Source organism: Bombina bombina, chromosome 1, assembly GCF_027579735.1.
Source record: "Bombina bombina isolate aBomBom1 chromosome 1, aBomBom1.pri, whole genome shotgun sequence".
NCBI classification, from domain to species: domain Eukaryota; kingdom Metazoa; phylum Chordata; class Amphibia; order Anura; family Bombinatoridae; genus Bombina; species Bombina bombina.
The window spans coordinates 1,342,654,155-1,342,680,972 of NC_069499.1; the positions used below are offsets into that span (position 1 = coordinate 1,342,654,155).

General features: G+C 38.6%; 1 protein-coding gene across 1 annotated transcript in view; it reads right to left on the reverse strand.

The window, feature by feature from the left end:
* The window catches only part of DRC7 (dynein regulatory complex subunit 7), a 73,645-nt gene that overhangs the window by 21,737 nt on the left and 25,090 nt on the right, over positions 1-26,818 (reverse strand). The window contains exons 10-17 of the mRNA XM_053719540.1: positions 16,561-16,689; positions 16,359-16,487; positions 15,230-15,456; positions 14,463-14,678; positions 11,670-11,780; positions 10,325-10,435; positions 3,669-3,863; positions 2,035-2,174 (exon numbers count right to left, since the gene is read on the reverse strand). Coding sequence (XP_053575515.1) covers positions 2,035-2,174; positions 3,669-3,863; positions 10,325-10,435; positions 11,670-11,780; positions 14,463-14,678; positions 15,230-15,456; positions 16,359-16,487; positions 16,561-16,689 — 1,258 coding nt within the window. The remainder of the gene's footprint in view (positions 1-2,034; positions 2,175-3,668; positions 3,864-10,324; positions 10,436-11,669; positions 11,781-14,462; positions 14,679-15,229; positions 15,457-16,358; positions 16,488-16,560; positions 16,690-26,818) is intronic.

Below are 26,818 nucleotides of genomic sequence, written 5' to 3' on the forward strand. Positions count from 1 at the left end.
CAGATCTATAGACTTTTCCTCCAATATGTATGGGGACACAGGGTCCCCCGAATCGCATACAAAATTCTTCAGAGACCCTTTCCCAAGGGAGGCCTTGCATTTCCAAATATATACCTATATTATGAAGCAACGAGGCTCACCCATATTACTGCATGGGGAGTAGAGACGGATAGACCAGGCTGGTACCATCTAGAACAATTGGCCCTATCGACAGACCTAGACCTGAAGGATGCCATTTCGGTCCCTAGGCATGTGAATCTCCCTGCCCAGATCAGCAACCCCATTGTCAGTCAGTCCTTACTTATTTGGTATGACCTTAGCCACAGGATGGGTGTTTCGCCCTACCCCTCCCCTATTCAGAGTCTGAAGGGTTTGTTGTGGAGCTCGCCGGAGATCCACTTTGACTTTTGGAAGAGTAAAGGCATTACGACGGTATCTGATCTTTACCACTCGGGAACCCTTATAACTGCCTCGCAACTAGCAGGACCCGGAGGGAAAAACCCGCTATGGTTTCGCTTTGAGTGCTACAGAGTACTCAGTATTGTCAAGGCTAGGGGGTTCTCCACGACATCCCCCCGAGAAAAAACAAGATGGGAATCTAGATGGTGCCAGGGGGGACTGAGATCTCGTCCCATTTCGTTCCACTATGCCACACTTCTTAATGATTGTACACCTGGTCTGCCATGGCAAATTCGGGCCTGGGGTCGCGAACTTAACATGCCCATTTCGGAGTCTGAATTGGCTTATGCCATTACTCTTCCTAAAAAGACACTTCACTGTGTCACAGTCTTTGAGACGTACATGAAAGGCGTGTTGAAATGGTATAGAGTCCCTACACGTCTGGCAATGATGTTCCCGTCCTCCACTAAACAATGATGGAGACAATGCGACCTTGAAGGGTCAGATCTCCATGTGTGGTGGAGCTGCCCGAAGATAGCCCCTCTGTGGAGGGAGATTGAAGTATTACTCAGTTCCATGAACTTGGATGTTCACCTGACACCCAGGATGGCATTGCTCCACATTCTCCCGAAATCTTTCTCCTTGAGCGCTAAGAGGTTCCTGATTTATGTTCTGGCGGCGACCAAACTGTGCATAGCCCGGGCATGGAAGCAGACAGATCCCCCAAATTTAAATGAGGTTTGTGAAGTGATAAATCACTTCGCAACCATGGAAAGATATGTCGCAGGGGAAAACAACACTGGGAGACGTGGACCAATTGGCTTGAACTCCAATAATTGAGCCTTATCTGCATCGCTGTTTTGGATTCAAACTCGGAGGAGGGACCTAAGTGACCCCTCCCTCCTTTCGCCCCATTTCCCTCCCCCTGTCCGGTGTTTTTTTTTTTTTTTTTTTGTTTGTTTGTTTTTTTTTTCCCTCTCTCTCTCCCTTCTTTCTCTCCTCTTCCACCCTCTCCTCCCTACTTTTCACAAGGTCCTAATCTCCCTGCTTTTCTGCTTGTCCTCTTTCTTTTCTGCCCCTCTCCATGAGGGGATGTGTATTTTAATCTAACCTTTAGACATCAAGCTGTCTGGAAAAATAGTGAGTATGCCCTGTTGGCTTACCTATTACTTGTTCCCCTAATAGGGCCAACAAAGGCCCGACACCTTGTTTTCTTTAAATTCGCTGCTATGTAAGACTACACTGATGATACACCAGTCCAAAGAAAAGTTTTTGACTATTTCAATAAGTGCAATGTATGTTTTTTGATAATGTTTACGTACTTCTACACTTTTCTGTTTACGAAAGATTTTGTCACAATGCTACTATGATATTATTGTATGGTGCATTTATATTTAATAAAAACAAATTTAAAATAAAATATAAAAAAAATAAAAAAAAGTATATACTTCAAATCTTTAAAACATTTACAGCTGTTTACTAGTTAATTTTCTTACCATTTTGAATACCTTTTTTAAAACACTGCAATGTTCTTATCATGAGAAAAGCTTTACAACTAACTTTTTTTCTGTTTTCTTATGGATATATTTCGGGTGGGAAACCAGGTGACCATGAGTGTGCTGATTACATCAGTACCTGCTAAGCCGCTTCTTCAAGATCTCTATCCGGAACATGGCTTCTGAGCAGTACTCTAGGTAGCTTTCCTCGTCCTCCTTATTCATCGATGAGTGGCTCTGCTGATACCACTGTTGCTTCTTTTCCAGCTCCTGTGTTTCCTAAAAAGGACACAAGTTATGCGTAATTAGGGAGAGACAAATTACTCTGCAGGAAGTCAGAGAAAGCAGCAAGTCTCTAAATAATAATAAATTAGTAATTATTCTCAAATACAAGTACCAGTAAGCTCCACTAAAAATGATCTGCGCTGGATTAAAGGGACAATAAACCATTATTAAATGGACTGTAAGCCATTATAATTTTTTCAAAATAAATTAAATATTATTAAAATATACATTACAATAGTAATTTTCTTAAATCTTTGAAATCTATTTCCAAATTGTATTTCAGCATTGCAATGGTGTACATTTACACTAACATCCCTGCTGTCCTTCACTGCAAACCTTTTTTTTAGTTTTGAAAAGGCGGGCGATATAGCCAATCAGAAGCCATACCTCTTGCCCCATGGACATCATTTCAGACAGCACTCTCCCTTCTCTACATTATAGTCTAGGCAAATTGCATAATAGGTCTACCAACTTATATAAATTCTAATGTAGAACAGCGAGAGCCCACTCTGCATTGAACTCTGAGGCTGAAAGCATGGCTGTACCAACCACCTTCTTAAAGGTTAAAAACTCAACACTGATCTCAAAGTTGTAACTGGAACAGGCACTTTTTCCATAAGTAGAACTTCAGAATAAATTCAACTAAAGATGCACTCATGTCCTAAACATAGTTCTCAAACATATAAGTTGCATGGAAAGAAAAATGAAAACAAAATGCCTGTAATAGTTGACAGTTGTCCAGTTTAATATCTGGTTAATGTGGGCATATAGCTACAGAGCATGTGATCTGTTCTAAGGTCTCATCATGACTTCACCTACTATTTCTCTTGATCATCTGCTAGTTATTCTGCATTTTTGTTGAAGATAGCTGGTGACCCTAGTAGTCTTTAGGCAGCTTGACTATAGGTGGTTTATTGTATTTATCTGTGCTGTCTGGCACTAAAATATTGTGTGGCTTAATTTCCATTTTATTTTCATCTGTTGTATAATTTGTATTAAGCTATGTAATTATCCTATGCTTTTTTGACAGATGAAGTATTGTCAATTCAATAATGTACACAATATAAATGGTTGCATACAATTCACAACATTAATTTAAGAGTAATATCCATAACATTAACATGACTCTCATAGGAGTGCTTAATTAACACACTCAGTACAATGCTAAATTTCTCTGTTTCACAAAGAGGTTGGAAATTTAGTCAATATAGCACAAAAAACTTTTATAAAGCATAATTTAAAGGAAGAAATAAAATAAAATGTATGGTTTAAAATTCTAGCACAAAGTATATTCTTATTTTGTTGTGAAATTGAGGAAATTTCTCAATTTAAAAGGAAGGTGGAGTGACTACATAACTTTGATAAAGATAAAATAAATTACATGATGTTATTGATGTTATTCTAGAAGTGCCCAAAAATTATTTCTGTCTTTTTTTATGTCTACATGGATGCATAAAATTTTGATTACAACTTGTTAATTTCAAATACCTTTTCAAAGCGAGCCTGCATCAAATTGGCTTTCTCAATCAATCTTTGTTTCAAGTCTTTCAGACATTCCTCCTTTACTTGCTGTGCTTGCAGCCGGGTCAGCTTTTCAGGTTCACCCAGCTGAGCTAGGAATGGTGCCAGGTAATCCATCTCCAGTATGGCTTGGCGCTTCCGCTCCTCCTGCATAGCATGTTCCTGGAAAAAGCAATGTGATTAGCAATAGTCTTCCAAGACCGTTACTTCACATACAATTCACAGTCTCCGATTTTATAAAATGCCAAACAGTACAAAACACTAGTGCAACTTTGCTGCTTTTTAACTCTCTGCCTGTAGAATGGTTTTTAAATATAATCTAAACAACCCAAAAAATAAATAAACACCACAACGTGTTATTAATCAACACAAGTCTCAGTTGCATAGAGCACAACAAAAACATCCAATGCAAGAATCCTACACAGAATAATTAGAACCATCCTAAGATACAAAAAGTATCATCACCATCATTCCATGTAAGAACCCATTGATTATCAAACTAATAATCCCAAAACAGATGTAACGACCAGGATTAACCAACCCTGTACCAGTCACTTGTTTAGCACAGAAAGGGTTAATAGACCCTTTCCACTTTAACTAATCTGTCACAGTCTAGCCACTCCAGGCAAGCCTGTGACTTAGTTCAGTGGGTGCAAGGGTTACCAATACTCTCTAGTCTGTCCTAGACGTAGAAGAAATGCCCAAACTCCCCTTTAATGCCACCCACACTAAACTATCTATAAGCTGTCACCACTTAAGATTTATTATATGGGAAATCTTAAGGAAACCCAGACTTACAAATTAAATCCCAGAATACAATTTAGCAAAAATAACCTAAAATCACAGTATAAATACTACCAGTCTATTTCAGTAACGTCGTTCAAATATTAGACAAAGGCAAAACTTAATAAGTGAATATTTATTATGAAAAAACGTATGCACAGTGCATTATTAATAAAAAGATGTAAACAAATAGAATTATACACAAGCAAACTGTTTTAAAATAAAAAGGAGAAATATCAGAATCCAATACTTTATTAGCTTTACATATCTGTGTCAGGGAGATTGACCAGGAAAGATGGTCATTCACTCTGTTGGTATACAGCCTCCAATGTAGAATGAACAACTTGTATTGTTAGACACAACATTTTATACCTGTTTCTTTGATATCAAATTGCTTGACCCAACCTTCTTACAGAGGGGCCAGAAATATCCACTCCCCAATTTTTACGGCATGTCATAAAGTTCTGAGTCTTTGGCTGAAATTATAGAACACCTTATAACTTCTGATTTACATATTCAGCACATACACCTATATAAGCAACTTCCCAGTGACATCATGAAAATTAGTTTGGTACCAACTATGACATGGTTGTCATATTTTCATCATCTAGTGTGATAATATGGTTAAAACCATGTCTCAAGTTGTACTAGTGTCCTCTGATCGACCTTATCTACCTCTGGGTAGAGGTCACTGCTTTTTGTCGCTTGTGCTGACATTTTTACTTACTTGATGCATCAATAGAAATGCAATAACATTTGGTCAAATGGAACTTAGATAAGCCAGAACCCCTAATAAATAGTTTCTAAGGGAAAACACAGCAACACATTTCTTATGAAAAAAACAAATATTTTTAGCACACAAGCTAAAGAAAATTAACCCATTAGCATCTAAATCATGAGATATTCATTACAACAGAGTTCCACAGAACATCACGGGGAACCATCATATACAAGCCAACAATACATCATCTAAAACAGTGATGGCCAACTTACTAGCACAATATTTTAAAAGCATTAATTTTCGCATATAAATTAATTTTCCTAAATGTGTTAACTAGATTTAGGTTGCACAGTAGGCACAGTCATCTGTACAATACAAGATATGATTGTACAGGTGACTGTGGCTACTGTGACAGCGACAGAGCAATACATGGGTACCATCCCTAGATATAAAGCCTCAATGCATCACTGTATGACAAGACTCATATCCACAGAACTTCATGTGTACCATCCCAAGAAGGAAAGCATATTGTGTACCATGCCAAGAGTAACACCATTATCTTAATCAATCCCAGACACAAGGCCTCCATTCATGACTTGTTCCATTCCACGGTACAGCATCATCTATACCATCGCTAAATACAGAGACACAAAGCACCGCCTGTACCATCACTAAATATAGAGACACAAAGCACCGCCTGTACCATCACTAAATATAGAGACACAGAGCACTACCTGTATCTTCACTAAACACAGAAATAGAGCATTGCCTGTACCATCACTAAATACTGGGACACAAAGCTCCAACTGTACGATCACTAAATACAGAGACCTAGAGCACCACCTGCACCCACACTAGTAGATACAGAGACACAGAGAATGACCTGTATCCTCACTAAATACAGAGACATAGAACATCATTTGTACCATCACTAAATACAACGACATAGAACAAAACCTGTACCCTCACTAAATACAGAGATACAAAGCACCCCCAGTACCCTCTCTAAATACAGAGACATAGAACACCATCTGTACCATCACTAAACACAGAGACATAGAACACATCTGTACCATTACTAAATACAGAGACACAACTCACCAACCTTACCATTACTAAATACAGAACATCACTTGTATTGCTCTGTAGTCTTCCCTAGATACAAAGTCTCAGTGCATCACTGTATGCTAAGACTCAGATCCACAGAACGTCATGTGCACCATCCCAAGCCAGAAAGCATCACTTGTATCATCCCAAGACAGAGAGCCACCATTATCTTAATTAATCCAAAACAGAATATCATTGGCATCAGATAGAAAAAGAGCTTTGCAGAGAATCATCGGAGCAATCCTAATTTGGATAAAGCCAGCTCATTTATTTGTTATATTTTAAAACATTAATTAAAATAGTGACCAGCACACATGTTAATGATCCCAGGACATAACCACAGTCATCGCAAGACCATTGGCTATCATCTAAACAGTCCTACATTATAAATGCACACTAGGCCAAAATGTACGTCTGGGGTTTTGCCGTTTCTCTCGTTCAGAGAAGGATTGCCTGATATTTCGGGACTGGACTGCACTGTTTAGTCAGGATCAGACTGACATACTACAGGAAATTTCTTCTCTGTTAAAGGCACATGTTGAGCAAAAAGAGGCTGCTCCAAGGGTGGTAACTAGCCATAGAACAAGCTATTATGCTATTGTTCGTTCCCAGGTTGAGCGCTTCATTTTTTTTGTTGTATATGCAAGTCCTACATTATCCTCTCTGAGAGCATCATTAACACTGTTTAAACATAGTGCCTAACAGCAAAACTTCAAACATTTAATAACTGACTGATAAAGTTTCATCCAAATCAATCTAAGGGGCGGATTTAATAAGCAGTGGATGCTGCTTAATCCGCCCGAAGATTCCGGCGATCCGGAAACTGAAGTTAAGAAGCAGCGGTCTGCTGCAATCATTTTGATCAGATAGAATTGGGATGATTGACACCCCTGCTAGCGGCCGATGGGCCACGAATGTGCAGGGAGGCAGCATTGCACAAGCATTTCTTGTGAAATGCTTGTACAATGTTAAATGACGACAGCATATGCTGTCGCATTTAGCGATGTCGGGCGGACATGGTTCGCTATAGTGAATCATGTCCGGCATTTGTTAAATTGACCGCCAAGTCTCACAGAACATTGCTTCAAGAATCCTAATACTAAATCACATGAATAATCAAATTTTTTTATCCTCACAAAATCCCGAACATATTTTATAGAATTACATTTCTTTATTTTACAGAATTACACTATTTTATAGATTTACACTACTTTATTTCAAGCATCCCATGTGTTTTACTTAACATTACTTCAAACAACCCAGTTTTTGCACCCACATAACATCACAAACACCTAATATTATAGCCTCACTCAATACCACTTTAATTATTGCATAGGTTGTCATTAACTTAAGGAATCATACTGAGATGACTGACTAGCTGACATAAAGTTACTATAAAAACAGGTGACTGTAGTATAAGCATAAAAAACAAACGTGAGCTGAGAAGTACTTTATCATTAAATCTACCAAACTAAAAGCATAAAGAAATAAGTCTTTGTGTGTCATGGTAAAATACATGCCCAGTTCTACATAAAAAACACGAACCCTGCAGAACAGACTCGGTTCCAGCATCTTCCTTTCTAATGGATGAATATAAATGTGGACAGTTAGCCTATTTAAACCAAGGCCTTATGCGAAAGTGAAAATTATGTTTACAAATCAATCAAAAAAGAGAAATTCCTGCTGCTCAGAGGGACAGATGTGGCGTTTAAAGGACATTTTACAATATTTTACATTTTAATGAATGCTCATGTATTGAGAAAACAAGTGTCCACCAATAAAGTAACGGGAGATCTGCTTATCCACCTGTGAGCAATCAGACTTTAAGGGGACAGTGTACACTAATTCTCATATTACTGCATGTAATATACACTACTATAAAGAAGAATATGCAGAGATACTGATAAAACCCTTTTAAAACTTACTTAGAAGCTCCCAGTTTAGCACTGTTGATGAGGTTAGGCTGGGACACCTAGTGAAAGGGGCCTAGTTGTACGTGGACATGAACTTTCTTTTTGTTTCAACACAATAATAGGCAGCTTTAAAAACAGTAAACATTATGGAATTACAATATTTTTCTGCAGTTTTCCAATAGATTAGCATATCAGAGTCTGTAGTATATTAGAATAGATAAACTATTTGTTCGCTGTAATTGTTTTTCAGTGGTCAAACTCCACCAATCAATTTCCTTATTTGGAGGAGCCAATCCAAACTTGAGTCTATAGATGTCAGGACTTGCCACTGTCATTGTCTTAACAAAATGTCTATTGTTTGGCTTCATTAAAAATAATAACATAAACTGCAGATTAGTTACAGATATGTGACAGGGTTAGGCTTGTAAAGCCTGTCATGTGCTCTTTCAGTTTTCAGTACTAGAGAATCCACAATTTTCAGACTTAAACTACAGGAAAAAGGGGCAAAATAAATAATGAATGTATATTGCAAAGAACATTTTATATTACAACCTCAAAGTGTTTTCCGTCCCTTTAACTTAACTTTTTCAAAGCAATAAAAGAAAAAATGAGGATGTTTAAATAGAGCTCTTTCATATGCAGGATTTACATTTTTATAGTTTAATGTCCCTTTAAAACAAGGACATTCCTGTCTAAAAGTGAGATAAATAGGAGTTAGAGGTATCGATTCACATATTCCAGTACAATGTTTCCAATAAATAATCTTTAAGTATTATTTTACCAGCTTCTTTTACTTAACGAGGCAGTCTACTTGATTTCTTTTATTGTTTAAAAAGATAACGCCTTTACTACCCACTCCCCAGCTTTGCAAAAACAACATTGTTATATTAATATACTTTATAACCTCTAAGGGGTCGATTTATCAAAGACTTTCGCTAGCCTTCGAGCCCCTACGACTGCAGGTTCTCACAAGAGAACCTGCAGTCCGTATTTATGAAGCAGCGGTCATCCTTACCTCTTCGCCACCGGGAAGATTGACAGCTCCTGCCTGCGCGTGATTGGCTGTACGCTGGCAGGGTGCAGCGTTGCAAAATTGCGTTTTTGTGCAATGCTGAATTCCGGCACCGGAATTCAGACCACCAGAGGCAAGCTGCAGCGGACAGGGGTGCGTATGTATGCCCCTGTCCACCGTGCTTGATAAATCGACCCCTAAGTTTATCTTTTTCTAAGGCCCTGTCTCTAATTTCAGTGCTTTTTAAACTTTGCACAAAAGCTAGTTCATGTGTGCTATATAGATAACATTGTGCTCACTCCCGTAGAGAATGATAATGGTTATACAAGAACTAGCACTGATTGGCTAAAATGCAAGATTGTAAAAAGCACTGAGATAAGGGGCCGTCTGCAGGGGCTTAAATACAGTTAATAATAAAGGTAAACATTATATAAACAGTTTTGGTTATGCAAAAATGGGTAATAAAGGGATTACTTATTTTTTTATTGAAATTTAAATAAACATACATTAGAACAATACAATACTGTTCACTTGTATTCTTGACTTTATAAATTACAATTAGTTGAAAGTCCATACATTCCACCATACATAGGGTGATGGGAACATTTGTTGAAGATATTGGATCCACAAATGAGCTAATGATGGTGGAAATAAAATATTAAATAAAAAGGGGAGAGCCGTAAAGAAATAAAAGGAAGAAACGAAAGAAGGGGAAATAGAGGGGAGAAAGGGAGGGGTGGAAGGGTCCATAAGACTGAGTTTACTATTTATTGTGTATGTCAGCTAAGTGTGTGACTTACAGAAGGTAATAAGTAATCACGTTTGAGATGCTGGTGAAGATATGCTGTGTGTCTTAGGGGTTGGAGGGACTCTTCCCAATATAATGTTACTTCCAAAAAGTAAGAGGGTCTATTGCGTTTCAACTATCCATAATCTTCAAGGGTGAGAAGTTTGGTTACCCTGTTCTGGATTACCTATCTTTTTAAACAATAACAATTTTCAAGTAGACTGTCCCTTTAAACACAAGTTCTCTTCCACAGAAACTGATGCAAATATCACTTTTAGGCCTCTCTTCCCAATCTGTCACCTGAGCATCCCTCTGCGCTTTGCTTTTTTCATTTCTCTCTGTGTCATAGATGGATATTGTGAGCTTAGGATCAGCCTCTTCCTGGACTCGAGCAGAAAGGATCGCCAGGACCTGAAAAAAAATGGAGGCAAGAGTAGTGTAAATTCTGAGCGCTATGCTTGGTACCACAGGAATACCACCTCTTGAAATTGATGGCTTTGGTCAAGTGGACTTCATGTATCTCTTTTTGATTGTGGCAAATGGTTTGTTTGTGTTTTAATTAATGTATAGTCCAATTCATTTACCTGATTAAGTTTTATTTAAATTGAAAATGTTGATACACTGGTGGTTCATGCAGTTTGGTATGTTTAATAGCACGTTATATTATATCTAGTTTTGAAGGCATGTCCTGGATATTCTGTTATTATATGTGATGTATATTCCTTTGTATGTTCCTCTGCGTGTTAAATAAAGATATAAAAATGGAGACAAGGTCAGAACCTGATATTTAAATACAGTAAACAAATATGTTATTGTTTTGTGATCACAATAAAAGTATGCAGTATTCTCATACTATTACTTGTTCTTAATTATTTATATAACACGCACTGCTGCAAGGTTCACAAAAGTAACTTTATAAAAAAATGGTGCAGCAAATTAGGGCAATGCAGCCGACAACGGAGGAATGGTCCCCGGGCTTTGGATCCAGACCGCTTCCACCTCAGCGTTCATCCCTTCTCTGGCAGAGAAAATCCAACAGCGGGCCACCCTTTCCAGCACCACCTGTCTGGTAGTGCCAAGCGTCCCCCAGAGAACCACCATAATGAAGGTTAAATGCCTGAAATTCCCCAACAAATATCAGCCACACACTGGATAAAGTGGGGAACAGACTAATACACCTTTATTGAGAACACACAGGACTTAAATACAGCATATTGTTTACACAAGAGGGGGCTAATGACATCAGATTAACATAATGACATTATAATCAAACAGGAAGGTATAGCAAACCCCAACAATAGTTCTAACATTAAATTCAACAAGAAAGGAACAACCTAGTATCTGGACTCAAAAGATACCTGAGTTAGCCCCTACAATTCCAGTGACTAGTGTGTACCGTTGTAATGCAGTCTAAGGAAAAAGGGAATAGGGCTCAAATGAACCTGGGAAAGGCACATTCCCTCACAAGTAAAATAGTACCATGCAATAAGTGGATACTGAATGCCCTTGTAGCGGCATTGCCATTATAGGCAACATTACCCCCAAAGTCATTTTGTGCCAGTAAATAGTACAGAGGCTATCAATCTATATAAAGCTTGTTTACATAAAGCAATGTTGGGAAACACCCCAATAATAAAGTGATTACCTCTGCCTCAGACTTCCTCACTAGGTTCTTTGACTTTTGCTCTTCCTGTTGTAGGCTGATGAGCGTCTCATAGACATAAAGCTGCTTGTTGAATTTTTCAGATGGCTCCACCTTTGGAGAAGGAGAAAACAGGTATTTAATAGGGATGAAATGCACATTTAACTGCAAACAGAATTTTCCATAAAAATATTTTTTTCCTGTAAATAAGCAGAGGTAACACCAAGCTACCTGCTATGGGTCTGCTGCAAATAAGCACAGGGAATATATATTTTTGAACACCCACCCCTCTGCTGATACAGATCTAGATCTGAAGAGGGTGGGACCTGCTACATCTTCTTTAAATCCATGTAATCTATTATATATTAATTAGTTCTAAAGCGGTCCCACCCCTTGCTCTCTCTCTCTCTTGCTCTCTCTCTCTCCTCTATTTTGCTCTCTCTCTCTCCCCCCTTTCTATTGCTCTCTCTCCCCCCTCTCTTTTGCTTTCTTTCTCCCCCCTCTCTTTTGCTCTCTCTCTCCACCCTCTCTTTTGCTCTCTCTCTCTCCCCCCCTCTCTTTTGCTCATTTTCTCCACCCTTTCTTTTGCTCTCTCTCTCCCCCCTCTCTTTTGCTCTCTCTCTCCTCCCTCTCTTTTGCTCTCTCTCTCCCTCCTCTCTTTTGCTCTCTATCTCCCCCCTTTCTTTTGCTCTCTCTGTCCCCTCTTTTGCTCTCTCTCTCCCACCTCTCTTTTGCTCTCTCTATCCACCCTCTTTTTTGCTCTCTATCCCCCCCTCTCATTAGCTCTTTCTCTCCCCCTTTTCGTTAGCTCTCTCTCTCCCCCTCTCTTTTTCTCTCTCTCTCCCCCTCTCTTTTGCTCTCTCCCCCCCTCTCTTTTGCTCCCACTCCCCCTTTCTTTTGCTCTCTCTCCCCTCTCTCTTTTGCTCTCTCCCCCTCTCTCTTTTGCTCTCTCTTTCTCTCACCCTCTCTTTTGCTGTCTCTCTCACCCTCTCTTTTGCTCTCTCTCCCACCTCTCTTTTGCTCTCTCTCCCCTCTCTTGTGCACTCTCTCCCCCCTCTTTTGCTCAATCTCTCTCTCCCCCCTCTTTTGCTCTCTCTCTCCCCTCTTTTGCTCTCTCTCTCTCTCCCCCCTCTCTTTTGCTCTCTCTACCCTCTCTTCAGAGTATTTATCAATACTTCTACTGTGATTACACTAAATTTATTGTGTTGCCCAATAACAAATGTATTGTAGTATTATTGGCCCCTTCAAGGTTTGATGGAGAGGGACACTGCAACACCCTTGAACCCTAAGAATATCTGTGCCACCATTACATTAAGATTGAATGTATACAACTTGATAATATACCCCCTGGGGCTTGGAGGGTTCAAATTGAAATCTTTGCAAACGTTTTGATATATTATTTAAATCCGTATTAAGGTATATAGCTTGTTCTCCAGGTCATTCTCTGAATTGTCACAAAATCTTTAATAATCTACTACTAATCTCAAAAATCAAAAGCACTTAGCCCTAAACCTTAGATGCTCAAAAACTTGCTGGCATGAAGAGAAAATCACAAAAAAAATTTGGGATTTTTTTTAGACCTTATATTGTAATGTAAATACAGATTAAATACCTTTAAATACAGATCCCTGCATAGGTAGACAAACTTCTCTCAAGGTAAAATTTTAGTTTTTTTTAGATTTTTTGAGGGACTTCACTGTACTGACGAGAAGTTTTAGATCATCTCACCTGAGCTTTACACCATCAGGCCCTTAGTCTGAATTTCAAATGAGTAGTACATTTCAAAGTTAGTTTAATTTTCCCTCACCCTGCATCATGTAAAAGCTATTGGCCAATCAAAAAATACACATATACTTTTAATTATTTCACCTGCTCAGTAGGAACTATAGCTCAGAAGCTGTGCATATAAAAAAGACTGTACATTTTATAAAGGAAGTGCACTGGAAAATTGTTTACAATTGTGTGCTCTATCTGAATCATGTTTATTTTTTACCTTAGTGTACCTTTAAATTACACAAATTACCAATCCCATAATATCAAATATAGTCAGAGTAACAGATTTATCCTTGAGTATAATAATCTCCATTTCCTCCTCTATATAAATAAAGGGGGCTAAACATTGGATTGAGTCATCTCGTAACCTGTTCAGTGGTATTTGTTAGTAATGTCTGGCCAAATATCAGCTGTTCAATTGTCCATGCACCACATAATTATGGAATGTGACATACACAGTAATCTGTTGGCCTCGAATAACAAGTGATGATAGACCTTGCAGACTGCTTCAGGATTAGCACATGTTTTTAAAAGTCACCTGGGTACAGTAAAATCCAAACTACCGGTAAATATGCTAAATTGGTTTTTTGAGAGGATCTCAACAAACTCTAAATTCTACAAAATGGGCTACTAATGTTAAGTTATTCCTATCCATTTGACAACAATAACCCATTTTCTAAAGCATCTTAGGTACAGCCCCTTTCCAAATTCAGATACTTTTTCTAGCAGGATTTTTCTTTTGATTTTTTTTTTTTTTAAAGATTTTTAGACTTGATTCAACAGACTTGACCAATTTTTGTTGGCTGTTTTTATATCTTTTTTAATTTTATTTTTAAGCTTTGGAATAGGTCACAGGAACTGGAAGGTGTGAAAGTTTTGAAATTCATATTTTCTGTATGGAAAAGTATAAAATAGATGTTTTTTTTAGTAATAATGTTGTACATGCCAGAATCCAGGTACTGGAACCACAAAGCACTGGGAAGAGTAAAAATGGCAGTGTTTTTGAAATAAATGTTTATTTACCTGGTAAGAGATGCAGGTTTCTGGGGTCAGAACAACATGTGTTCCTTTCTCTCCAAGGTTAGTGGGTTTCAAGTATTCCCAGTAAGAGGTAGTTATATGGTCATTCTCCCGGTGACAGCGCAGCTGAATACGGTCCTCAGTTATCAAGAAAATACGTTCAGCCACATCCTCATTTGCAGGCTTGTTCTTATTCCTAAGGAAACGCTCTGTGATCTTCTGTAGTGATGGAAATGGACAATTTGCATTAAACCAGAGATCAAGCGATTGGTGATACTACACATTGAGAATAAAAACTGAAAGTACTTACTTTTAGCAGATATTGGAATTTATAGAATTTGACTACCGATAACTCATGACTAGTATTAAAAAAGAAAAAGAAACACACTCTTGAGTCTCTTAGTAGATACAATCCTGTAGTTTATTGGATCTGAGCCAGAGGTAAAGGTCTGCTCACTCTTACCTGACGCGTTTCTCGCATGCGTATATGCGCTTCATCAGTATTAAAAAAGCTTCTAGCTCTTATCTGCATCTACCAATGATGCACTGGATTTATTATATTTTAATACTGTCATGTATCGACTTCCGAATATATGATCAATTTGTCTTAATGAAGCTCTTTATATGTAATGTGAATTCCTCTCTCATCAATAATGTATGTATGTATGCTCTAAACTGTTACTAGATTCTTCCTTCCTCCTCTTTAAAAAATGACATGTATTTTAAATCAATATTATTAATATTATTTTACAATTTGTGGTGGTCAGTACCAGTATAGGTCTTGGGTTTGCCTCATTTGGACCACCAGCAATTGCCACTTTTTTAGGCCTCTTCCCAAACTGGATATGCTTGTATTTAAGGAAATCTGATCGACCCTGGAAAATCTCAGTCATTTCTTTAGGATTCTCATCTCGTATGTGCAAGCCATCCAGACGAGCCTCACTGTAAAATGTCATACTGCGTTCTGTCTCTGGAGCCAGAGATCGATACACATGGACTATGGGAAGAGAAAACAGTAATACAAAGAGGCCTGTGCATAATGTGTTCCTATACAACAGTTCATGGTGTCATTGAAGGAGTAACACAGGGTAAAAGTCACAGGTTAAGAGAACAGGGCTCTAGGGCCAACATGACAAAGAAAGAGACACAGTTTCACTGCGAAACAAGGAATTGAAGGTAATTTATGTAGATGCCTTCCAATTAGGCAAATTACAGTATTACTTACAAAATAAGCCACCGGTAATACTCAATATGTAAATCAAAATATGGTTATTGAAATATTCCTTTATATAAAACTTTCATAATTTAGATAGAGCATGCAATTTTAAACAACTTTCCACTTTACTTCTGCTATCAAATTTGTTGTGTTCTCTTTGTATTCTTTGTTGAAGACTAAACCTAGGAAGACTGATAGTAGCTTAGGAGCGTGCATGCGTCTATAGCAGTCTATGACAGTAGTGTTTGTAACTACGTATAACATTGCTATAAACAGTGTTGCAAACTGCTGCCAGGTGGCTTAAGACGCGTGCACACTCCTGAGCTTACTTAGTATTACTCTTTAACAAAAGATACCAAGGGAACTAAGCAAAATTGTTAATATAAGTAAATTGGAGAGTTGTCATACTCTATCCAATCAATTTAAGTTTCATTTTAACTTTACTAATGCAGTTGAGGAAGATTTCCCCATTAACGAAAAGGTATTAACACAGCAGTATGATCAGTGAACAGAGATATTTTATGAAGGCGTCACTTATATTTTTAACATTGTTTATCCGCATTTTAAACATATTTATTCGTTGGTATTTCATAAACATAAAAACAGACTTTCTGTGTTTAAAAAATCTAAAAAAAAAACCCACACATTTTCACAGGCTTCCTTCTTAAAATGCATCAGGTTACCTTTCAAAGCATCTCCACGTCCTGGAGAAAAAGATTCTGTTGTGACACCATCTTGTATCTTCTGTTGCCTCTTGTCTAGCTTGTCCATTCTGTGTTGGAACCAGTGCTGAATCTGCACCTCTTTGGTGCCTGTGAGAAGAGAAAATGATACTTTGTAATACTGATAAGTAATTAGAGAGGTTGGACGTTTGCTGGTACTTACATTCAATATCCTGGTACTCAGTAAGCCGGGAGACTTGTCCATTCTTCTGCAAGTAGGGGCCCCACTTCTCCATCTTTGCCTTCCTATATTGTTTCACTTTCTTACCCTCTGGACATCGGGTCTCAAACTCTGTTGTAAACATGAAGATGTAATGCAAGAGAAAATGTTTCATAGAACCTGAATATACAATAAGTAATGACAATTCAGAAATATATAGAGCGCTAATTGCTAACACCCAACTCGTGCTCAAACCCGATCACATATTCTCACGTGCGCTAACCTGACATGAAAATATTAATATTTCCCATTCTAATGTTCTGCACATAGCAGAATATGTTCTATTTATTCTTAAATACATATTTATATATATATATATATATATATATATATATCTGCATATATCTGCAGAACATTGAAATGTGAAATATTTACAGTAAATACATAGTATAACACTTTATTAAATATAAATATTGCATAAATATGCTTTTATATGTTTTCATCTACTTAGCTGCAAAAGGCTCCAATGCACTTATATATATTTGTCTATAGATGTATATATATGTATTTATGTGTTTATATGTGTATATATGTCTGTAAATACATATATACACATATAAATACATATGTACACATATATAGCCATACATATATATACATATATATATATATATATATACACACACAAATATATATATATATATATATATATATATACATACTGTATATATATATATTTAACTATACATCTTTAGACAATTATATGTATGTATCTCTAATTGTTAAAGCCCTTTGCCTGAGACCTCATATATTTAAGCCCTTATAACTTTTATGTGCAAAACTTTTTAGAAATATTTTTTATTAGTGTTATTATGATTGTAACTGTACTTTGTAATTTATTTTTTATTTTGTTTCACAAAACTATTAACCAGAGCTCTGAGGACACGCTAACCCGAAGAGTGTGAACTTCAATTGCACTCAAGCGATCGCGTTTACTTTCAACTTGTAATACCAGCGCAATTTAACCTGTGCACAAAACAAACGCAAAAACACGATATTGCTTACGCGTTCCACTCGTAATCTGGCCCTAAGTGTATTAAAGAAAATCACATTTTTATATTTACTATTAAATCTTTTTTTCTGTTGGTAATGACAGCACATAAAGCAGGATATAATTCTACACAATGAGGTTGATGATAAGTCATCCGTGGGGTGACAGACTTAGTATAAACTGTTCAATTGAAAACCCTTCTCCATTCAACCCACTTCCCCTCTCTCTCCATTTGCACTGCTTAGGCAAGTGAAGCCTCATACAGTATATTGCTCAAGCAACATTCCACATATTGCCACTAGGCTCAGTGATTAAGTTTAATTATATAAAACTATACAAAATCATTAGAATTCTTCATCATAAGAGAGAGTTTGTAAGGGTGTTCGACACTCTCGTTAGTGCAAAGTCCTGTCCCACACTCCTCAGACATCACTGTAATGCAGGTGAAATAATCAGCTGATCAGTAACCATGGTTATTAACCTGTTGTCACCCAATGTAATTATAAAAATCTGGCCTTTTAGGGGGCCCTAAGGATTTAAATTTAAAAAAACTGCTCTAATATATCCTCAAGTATAATTCTCAGCTCACTGTCTAATATGAACATTGTCTGATCTGCAGTATCTCACCCTGCTCCTATAATTTATTTTGCTTGCTGCTACTTCTTTGACCAATTTTCTCTCCTTTCTCACTTTCTACCTTCTCTATCCACACATCCCTCCCTCTCCCCTGTACTTGCAACTAGCAGCTAGCAGGACATCCTCCTTACATCAGCAGCTACAGTAGCTACAACTGGCCAGCAGAGGGTGCTCCTTTATAGATTTAATACACATACAACTGAACACGTTTAAAGGGACATTAAATGGATAGAAAGGATGGCTGCATTTCATTCTGAAATATAAGCATTTTTACTATATATTTCCATTAGCAAAAATGCCTCTTGTAAAAGTTACTGTTTTTCTGCAGCATACGCACATAAAGGCCAGTAACCAGTATTCAAACACCACACCTTCTCAGAGAGCTGGGAGTAGTGCGTATTGCTTCTGAAGATGTTATTTATATCACACAAGCAACTACTGACGAAGGTGTGCTGTTTGACTACTGGTACACGGATTCTCCCAGGATATGTGCGTATGCTGAAAAAACTAATAACTTTTATTCGGAGCATTTTTGCTACTGGACATATATCACAAAAATGCTTATATTTCAAATTGAACAGCAATATAAAAACATTTAACTTTTTACCTTTCTGTCCCTTTAAACTGCAGGGTACAACTACAGTAGCAGGTTACTACTTTCCACACTACGGTTTTTCCTCCTGCGCCTGTAGCTGTCAAAGTTGTTCTCTTATTTTAACCCTTTACAAGTATTAGTTAGTGAAGCTCTGCTTCTTCACACTGAGCGCCGCCATCTTGGAACTTATATTTGTTATGTAACTTTTAAACTGCAAAAAATGCAAAAATGTAACACGTCTGTTCTCTATATTAGGTGAGCTAAACGGAAGTGCAAAGTAAATCTGTAAAAAAAAAAAACGATAACTGCTTCTATCACAGGATGCTACAAGATGGTGGCGCCCACTATAAAATGCAGAGCTTTACCAGCTCTATAATGAGTTAAAACAAGAACAGCATAAAAGAGAGCTGCAGGTACAGAAGGGTACCCAGCTGTTTAATGTCCCTTTAATATGCTAAAAAATATGGTATATATAGGCCTCCATTTTTTAAATGTTGAGTGGACATGATTTGCATAGACTGTCCGCATTTATTACTGCACAAGCATTTCACCAGAAATGCTTGTGCAATGCCGCCTCTGCTCACTGGCAGCCAATCGTCTGCTAGCAGGGGCTGTCAATCATCTCAATTGGATCAGGATGATTTCAATCCACTAAATTTTAGGTGTTGATAGGTTAAGGAGCAGGGGTCTTACAACTGCTGCTTCTTAACTTTTGTTTCAGGGGAGCCTAAAACGATGGGCCCCCGAAGTAGCAACCGCTGCTTGATATATGGAGCCCATAGTATCCCATTCATACTCAACTACCAAAGTAAAATATATAAACAAACACAAATTATTTTTATTTAAAAGACATACGGTAAATACATGGAATGACGCCGGTTAATAAAGCCAATCAGATGAAAAGGCTTAAACCCCAAAAAATTTATTTCACGATTCAGATAGAGGGTACAATTTTAAAGAATTTTCCAATTTACTTCTATTATCTAATTTGCTTCATTCTTCAGATATTGTGATATACCTTTAAGGCATATCCCTCCCACCTTGCTCTCTCCCTATTTAAGCACCTTCACGCCTTCTATTCACTGCCTGATAATTGATGTTACCTCTAAGGAGTATCATCCTTCCTTTTTGCTCTCCTAGCTACTTTGTACTTCTTTCAGGTTCACCTGTCATTTTGGGAAACCTCCCGGAATTACCGCTATCCAGATTCATCTAACAACCTGCATTACCTTTTCTTTTTGCTATCAATAGGTAATTCGCACGCTGTCACTAATCTTCCTTGCAGCTTTCCAGCTGCCTGCTCGCTGATACCGGAAGTGAGTCACACTCGCTCAGTCGGAGCTACCGCTCAGACGCCACAACGCTCTGCCACTCTGATCTTCAGTTACGGTCTGTACTTTTTACTTTTCCAAACCGAAGGTATAACTTTTCCTACAAACCTTATGCTGGCTAAGTGTATATTTTGTGAACTACAAGTATCTCTCTGACATTTCTACCATATTCTATAACAAGCTGAATTACTTATCTGAGTGAGTGTGTGAAAACGGACTTTACTTATTTTACTACTTATGCTGTTACATGCACTGATACATTCTATTTTTGCATTATTCAGAATTGCACCATTTGAATTCACTTCACTAGTGATTTCTGTTTTCTCTTAACTTGTTACTTTAAAAGGGGTTATTTTTCATTAAAGATACAACCCAGACTCTCACCACATTACAGTAATTGCTCACAGATACTCTGCCTTAAGTTTAAGCACCAACTTATAGACAGAAATATCAAAGGAGCAACATTTCAACTATTTACTTGTTAGAAATAAAACATTTATATATTCAATATAACAGATATACTTTGTTGAAGAAATAGAAATGCACATGGGTGAGCCAATCACACAAGACATCTATGTGCAGCTACCAATCAGCAGCTACTGAGCCTATCTAGATATGCTTTTCTGCAAATGATATCAAGAGAATGAAGCATATTAGAAAGTTGTTTAAAATTGCATGTTCTTTCTAAATCATGAAAGAAAAAAAAATATGTGTTTCATGCCCTTTTAAAGTAAATGTAATCTAACACGAGATGGGTAAACACTGGGATTTTCCTAAAAGGAAAAGCAACAAATATATTTATGAACAGATGGTCAAGTACAAAGTTGACAGGCAGAAGACAGGTAACAAAAGCCCAAGATCAAAGCAATCAGTAAAGATTATTCACAATAAAAAGTTATCAAACAATTATATAAGGGTCACACAGTTTAGCAGAAGAGTAAACAAGGACTGCTGTTTATACAGATATTTCAAATTTAAAAGGGACAGTACTTGTATCAACAATTTTGCTTAATTCTCTTGCGCCTAGATTTAGAGTTTTGCGGCCAAAGGGGTGCGTTAGCTACGCATGCTTTTTTCCCCCCGCACCTTTTAAATACCGCTGGTATTTAGAGTTCACAGAATGGCTTGGTTTTCAGTGCGTTAGGCTCCAAAAAGGGAGCGTAGAGCATAATTTAACGCCACTCCAACTCTCGATACCAGCGGTGCTTACGGACGCGGCCAGCCTCAAAAACGTGCTCGTGCACGATTCCCCCATAGAAAACAATGGGGCTGTTTGAGCTGAAAAAAAACCTAACACCTGCAAAAAAGCCGCGTTCAGCTCCTAACGCAGCCCCATTGTTTCCTACGGGGAAACACTTCCTACGTCTGCACCTAACACCCTAACATGTACCCCGAGTCTAAACACCCCTAACCTTACACTTATTAACCCCTAATCTGCCACCCCCGCTATCGCTGACCCCTGCATATTATTTTTAACCCCTAATCTGCCGCTCCGTACACCCCCGCCACCTACATTATCCCTATGTACCCCTAATCTGCTGCCCTAACATCGCCGACCCCTATATTATATTTATTAACCCCTAATCTGCCGCCCCCAACGTCGCCTCCACCTGCCTACACTTATTAAACCCTAATCTGCCGAGCGGACCTGAGCGCTATTATAATAAATGTATTAACCCCTAATCCGCCTCACTCCCGCCTCAATAACCCTATAAGAAATAGTATTAACCCCTAATCTGCCCTCCCTAACATTGCTGACACCTAACTTCAAGTATTAACCCCTAATCTGCCGATCGGAGCTCACCGCTACTCTAATAAATTTTTTAACCCCTAAAGCTAATTCTAACCCTAACCCTAACACCCCCCTAAGTTAAATATAATTTTATTCTAACGAAATAAATTAACTCTTATTAAATAACTTATTCCTATTTAAAGCTAAATACTTACCTGTAAAATAAACCCTAATATAGCTACAATATAAATTATAATTATATTGTAGCTATTTTAGGATTAATATTTATTTTACAGGCAACTTTGTAATTATTTTAACCAGGTACAATAGATATTAAATAGTTAATAACTATTTAATAGTTACCTATTTAAAATAATAACAAAATTACCTGTAAAATAAATCCTAACCTAAGTTACAATTAAACCTAACACTACACTATCAATAAATAAATTAAATAAAATACCTCCAATTACCTACAATTAAACCTAACACTACACTATCAATACATTAATTAAATACAATACCTACAAATAACTACAATTAAATAAACTAACTAAAGTACAAAAAATAAAAAAGAACTAAGTTACAAAAAATAAAAAAATATTTACCAACATTAGAAAAATATTACAACAATTTTAAACTAATTACACCTACTCTAAGCCCCCTAATAAAATAACAAAGCCCCCCAAAATAAAAAAAATGCCCTACCCTATTCTAAATTTAAAAAGTTCAAAGCTCTTTTACCTTACCAGCCCTTAAAAGGACTTTTGTGGGGCATGCCCCAAAGAATTCAGCTCTTTTGCCTGTAAAAAAAAACATACAATACCCCCCCCAACATTACAACCCACCACCCACATACCCCTAATCTAACCCAAACCCCCCTTAAATAAACCTAACACTAAGCCCCTGAAGATCTTCCTACCTTATCTTCACCTCGCCGGGTATCACCGATCGGTCCTGGCTCCGAAATCTTCATCCAACCCAAGCGGGGGCTGGCGATCCATAATCCTGCGGCTGAAGAGGTCCAGAAGAGGCTCCAAAGTCTTCATCCTATCCGGGAAGAAGAGGCGATCCAGACCGCCAACCATCTTGATCCAAGCGGCATCTTCTATCTTCATCCAATGAGGAACGGCTCCATCGTGAAGACCTCCAGCGCGGATCAATCTTCTTCCTCCTACGTCCAACTGAAGAATGACGGTTCCTTTAAGGGACGTCATCCAAGATGGCGTCCCTCGAATTCCAATTGGCTGATAGGATTCTATCAGCCAATCGGAATTAAGGTAGGAAAATTCTGATTGGCTGATGGAATCAGCCAATCAGAATCAAGTTCAATCCGATTGGCTGATCCGATCAGCCAATCAGATTGAGCTCGCATTCTATTGGTTGATCGGAACAGGTTAGGGGTTAACAAATATAATATAGGGGTCGGCGGTGTTAGGGGCAGCAGATTAGGGGTACATAAGGATAACGTAGGTGGCGGTCGGCAGATTAGGGGTTAAAAAAAATTAATAGAGTGGCGGCGATGTGGGGGGACCTCGGTTTAGGGGTACATAGGTAGTTTATGGGTGTTAGTGTACTTTAGAGCACAGTAGTTAAGAGCTTTATGAACCTGCGTTAGCCCAGAAAGCTCTTAACTCCTGACTTTTTTCTGCGGCTGGAGTTTGGTCGTTAGATTTCTAACGCTCACTTCAGCCACGACTCTAAATACCGGCGTTAGAAAGATCCCATTGAAAAGATAGGATACGCAATTGACGTAAGGGGATATGCGGTATGGAAAAGTCGCGGCTGGAAAGTGAGCGTTAGACCCTTTAATGACTGACTCCAAATACCAGCGGGCGGTAAAAACCAGCGTTAGGAGCCTCTAACGCTGGTTTTGACGGCTACCGCCCAACTCTAAATCTAGGCGTTGGTATTCTTAGTTGAAAGCTAAACCTAAGAAGGCTCATATGATAATTTAGGACAGCCTTCCTTGTATTCCTGCATATCCATGCACTTTTTAATTTTTGTCTAATAAAAGCTACTTTTATATTTCCCCCTCCGAGTGCTCAGATTACAGTTTATTTAAAGGGACAGTATACTGTAAAATAGTTTTTCCCTTAATGTGTTTACAATTGCTTTTTTTACCAACTGCAGAGTAAAAAATGTATGAAAAACAGAATTTATGCTTACCTGATAAATTACTTTCTCCAACGGTGTGTCCGGTCCACGGCGTCATCCTTACTTGTGGGATATTCTCTTCCCCAACAGGAAATGGCAAAGAGTCCCAACAAAGCTGGTCACATGATCCCTCCTAGGCTCCGCCCACCCCAGTCATTCGACCGACGGACAGGAGGAAATATATATAGGAGAAACCATATGGTACCGTGGTGACTGTAGTTAGAGAAAATAATTCATCAGACCTGATTAAAAAACCAGGGCGGGCCGTGGACCGGACACACCCTTGGAGAAAGTAATTTTTAAGGTAAGCATAAATTCTGTTTTCTCCAACATTGGTGTGTCCGGTCCACGGCGTCATCCTTACTTGTGGGAACCAATACCAAAGCTTTAGGACACGGATGAAGGGAGGGAGCAAATCAGGTCACCTAAACGGAAGGCACCACGGCTTGCAAAACCTTTCTCCCAAAAATAGCCTCCGAAGAAGCAAAAGTATCAAATTTGTAAAATTTGGCAAAAGTGTGCAGTGAAGAACAAGTCGCTGCCTTACATATCTGGTCAACAGAAGCCTCGTTCTTGAAGGCCCATGTGGAAGCCACAGCCCTAGTGGAGTGAGCTGTGATTCTTTCAGGAGGCTGCCGTCCGGCAGTCTCATAAGCCAATCGGATAATGCTTTTAAGCCAAAAGGAAAGAGAGGTAGAAGTCGCTTTTAGACCTCTCCTTTTACCAGAATAAACAACAAACAAGGAAGATGTTTGTCTGAAATCTTTAGTAGCCTCTAAATAGAACTTTAGAGCACGGACAACGTCCAAATTGTGTAACAAACGTTCCTTCTTTGAAACTGGATTCGGACACAAAGAAGGTACAACTATCTCCTGGTTGATATTTTTGTTAGAAACAACTTTAGGAAGAAAACCAGGCTTAGTACGCAAAACCACCTTATCTGCATGGAACACCAGATAAGGAGGAGAACACTGCAGAGCAGATAACTCTGAAACTCTTCTAGCAGAAGAAATTGCAACCAAAAACAAAACTTTCCAAGATAGTAACTTAATATCTATGGAATGTAAGGGTTCAAACGGAACCCCTTGAAGAACTGAAAGAACTAGATTTAGACTCCAGGGAGGAGTCAAAGGTCTGTAAACAGGCTTGATCCTAACCAGAGCCTGAACAAAAGCTTGAACATCTGGCACAGCTGCCAGTCTTTTGTGTAGTAAGACCGATAAAGCAGAGATCTGTCCCTTTAGAGAACTTGCAGATAATCCTTTCTCCAAACCTTCTTGAAGAAAGGAGAGAATCTTAGGAATTTGTATCTTATTCCATGGGAATCCTTTGGATTCACACCAACAGATATATTTTTTCCATATTTTATGGTAAATTTTTCTAGTTACAGGTTTTCTGGCCTGAACCAGAGTATCTATCACCGAATCTGAAAACCCACGCTTTGATAGAATCAAGCGTTCAATCTCCAAGCCGTCAGTTGGAGGGAGACCAGATTTGGGTGTTCGAATGGACCTTGAACAAGAAGGTCCTGTCTCAAAGGTAGCTTCCATGGTGGAGCCGATGACATATTCACCAGGTCTGCATACCAAGTCCTGCGTGGCCACGCAGGAGCTATCAAGATCACAGAGGCCCTCTCCTGATTGATCCTGGCTATCAGTCTGGGAATGAGAGGAAACGGTGGGAATACGTAAGCTAGGTTGAAAGTCCAAGGTGCTACTAGTGCATCTACTAGAGTCGCCTTGGGATCCCTGGATCTGGACCCGTAGCAAGGAACCTTGAAGTTCTGACGAGACGCCATCAGATCCATGTCTGGAATGCCCCATAATTGAGTTATTTGGGCAAAGATTTCCGGATGGAGTTCCCACTCCCCCGGATGAAATGTCTGACGACTCAGAAAATCCGCTTCCCAATTTTCCACTCCTGGGATGTGGATCGCAGACAAGTGCCAGGAGTGATCCTCCGCCCATTGAATTATTTTGGTCACATCTTTCATCACCAGGGAACTCTTTGTTCCCCCTTGATGATTGATATAAGCAACAGTCGTCATGTTGTCTGATTGGAACCTTATGAATTTGGCCTTTGCTAGTTGAGGCCAAGCTCTGAGAGCATTGAATATCGCTCTCAGTTCCAGAATGTTTATCGGGAGAAGAGACTCCTCCCGAGACCATAGACCCTGAGCTTTCAGGGATTCCCAGACCGCACCCCAGCCCACTAAACTGGCGTCGGTCGTGACAATGACCCACTCTGGCCTGCGGAAGCTCATTCCCTGAGACAGATGGTCCAGGGTCAGCCACCAACGGAGTGAATCTCTGGTCTTTTGATCTACTTGAATCATTGGAGACAAGTCTGTATAATCCCCATTCCACTGTTTGAGCATGCACAGTTGTAATGGTCTTAGATGAATTCGTGCAAAGGGAACTATGTCCATTGTTGCAACCATCAATCCTATTACTTCCATGCACTGCGCTATGGAAGGACGAGGCTAAGGAATCTATTATTGTTCCCAAGAAGGGAACTCTTGTTGACGGGGACAGAGAACTCTTTTCTTTGTTCACCTTCCATCCGTGAGATGTGAGAAAGGCTAGAACGATGTCCGTATGAGCCTTTGCCTTTGACAGGGACGACGCTTGTATTAGAATGTCGTCCAAGTAAGGTACTACTGCAATGCCCCTTGGTCTTAGAACCGCTAGAAGGGACCCTAGCACCTTTGTGAAAATCCTTGGAGCAGTGGCTAATCCGAATGGAAGAGCCACAAACTG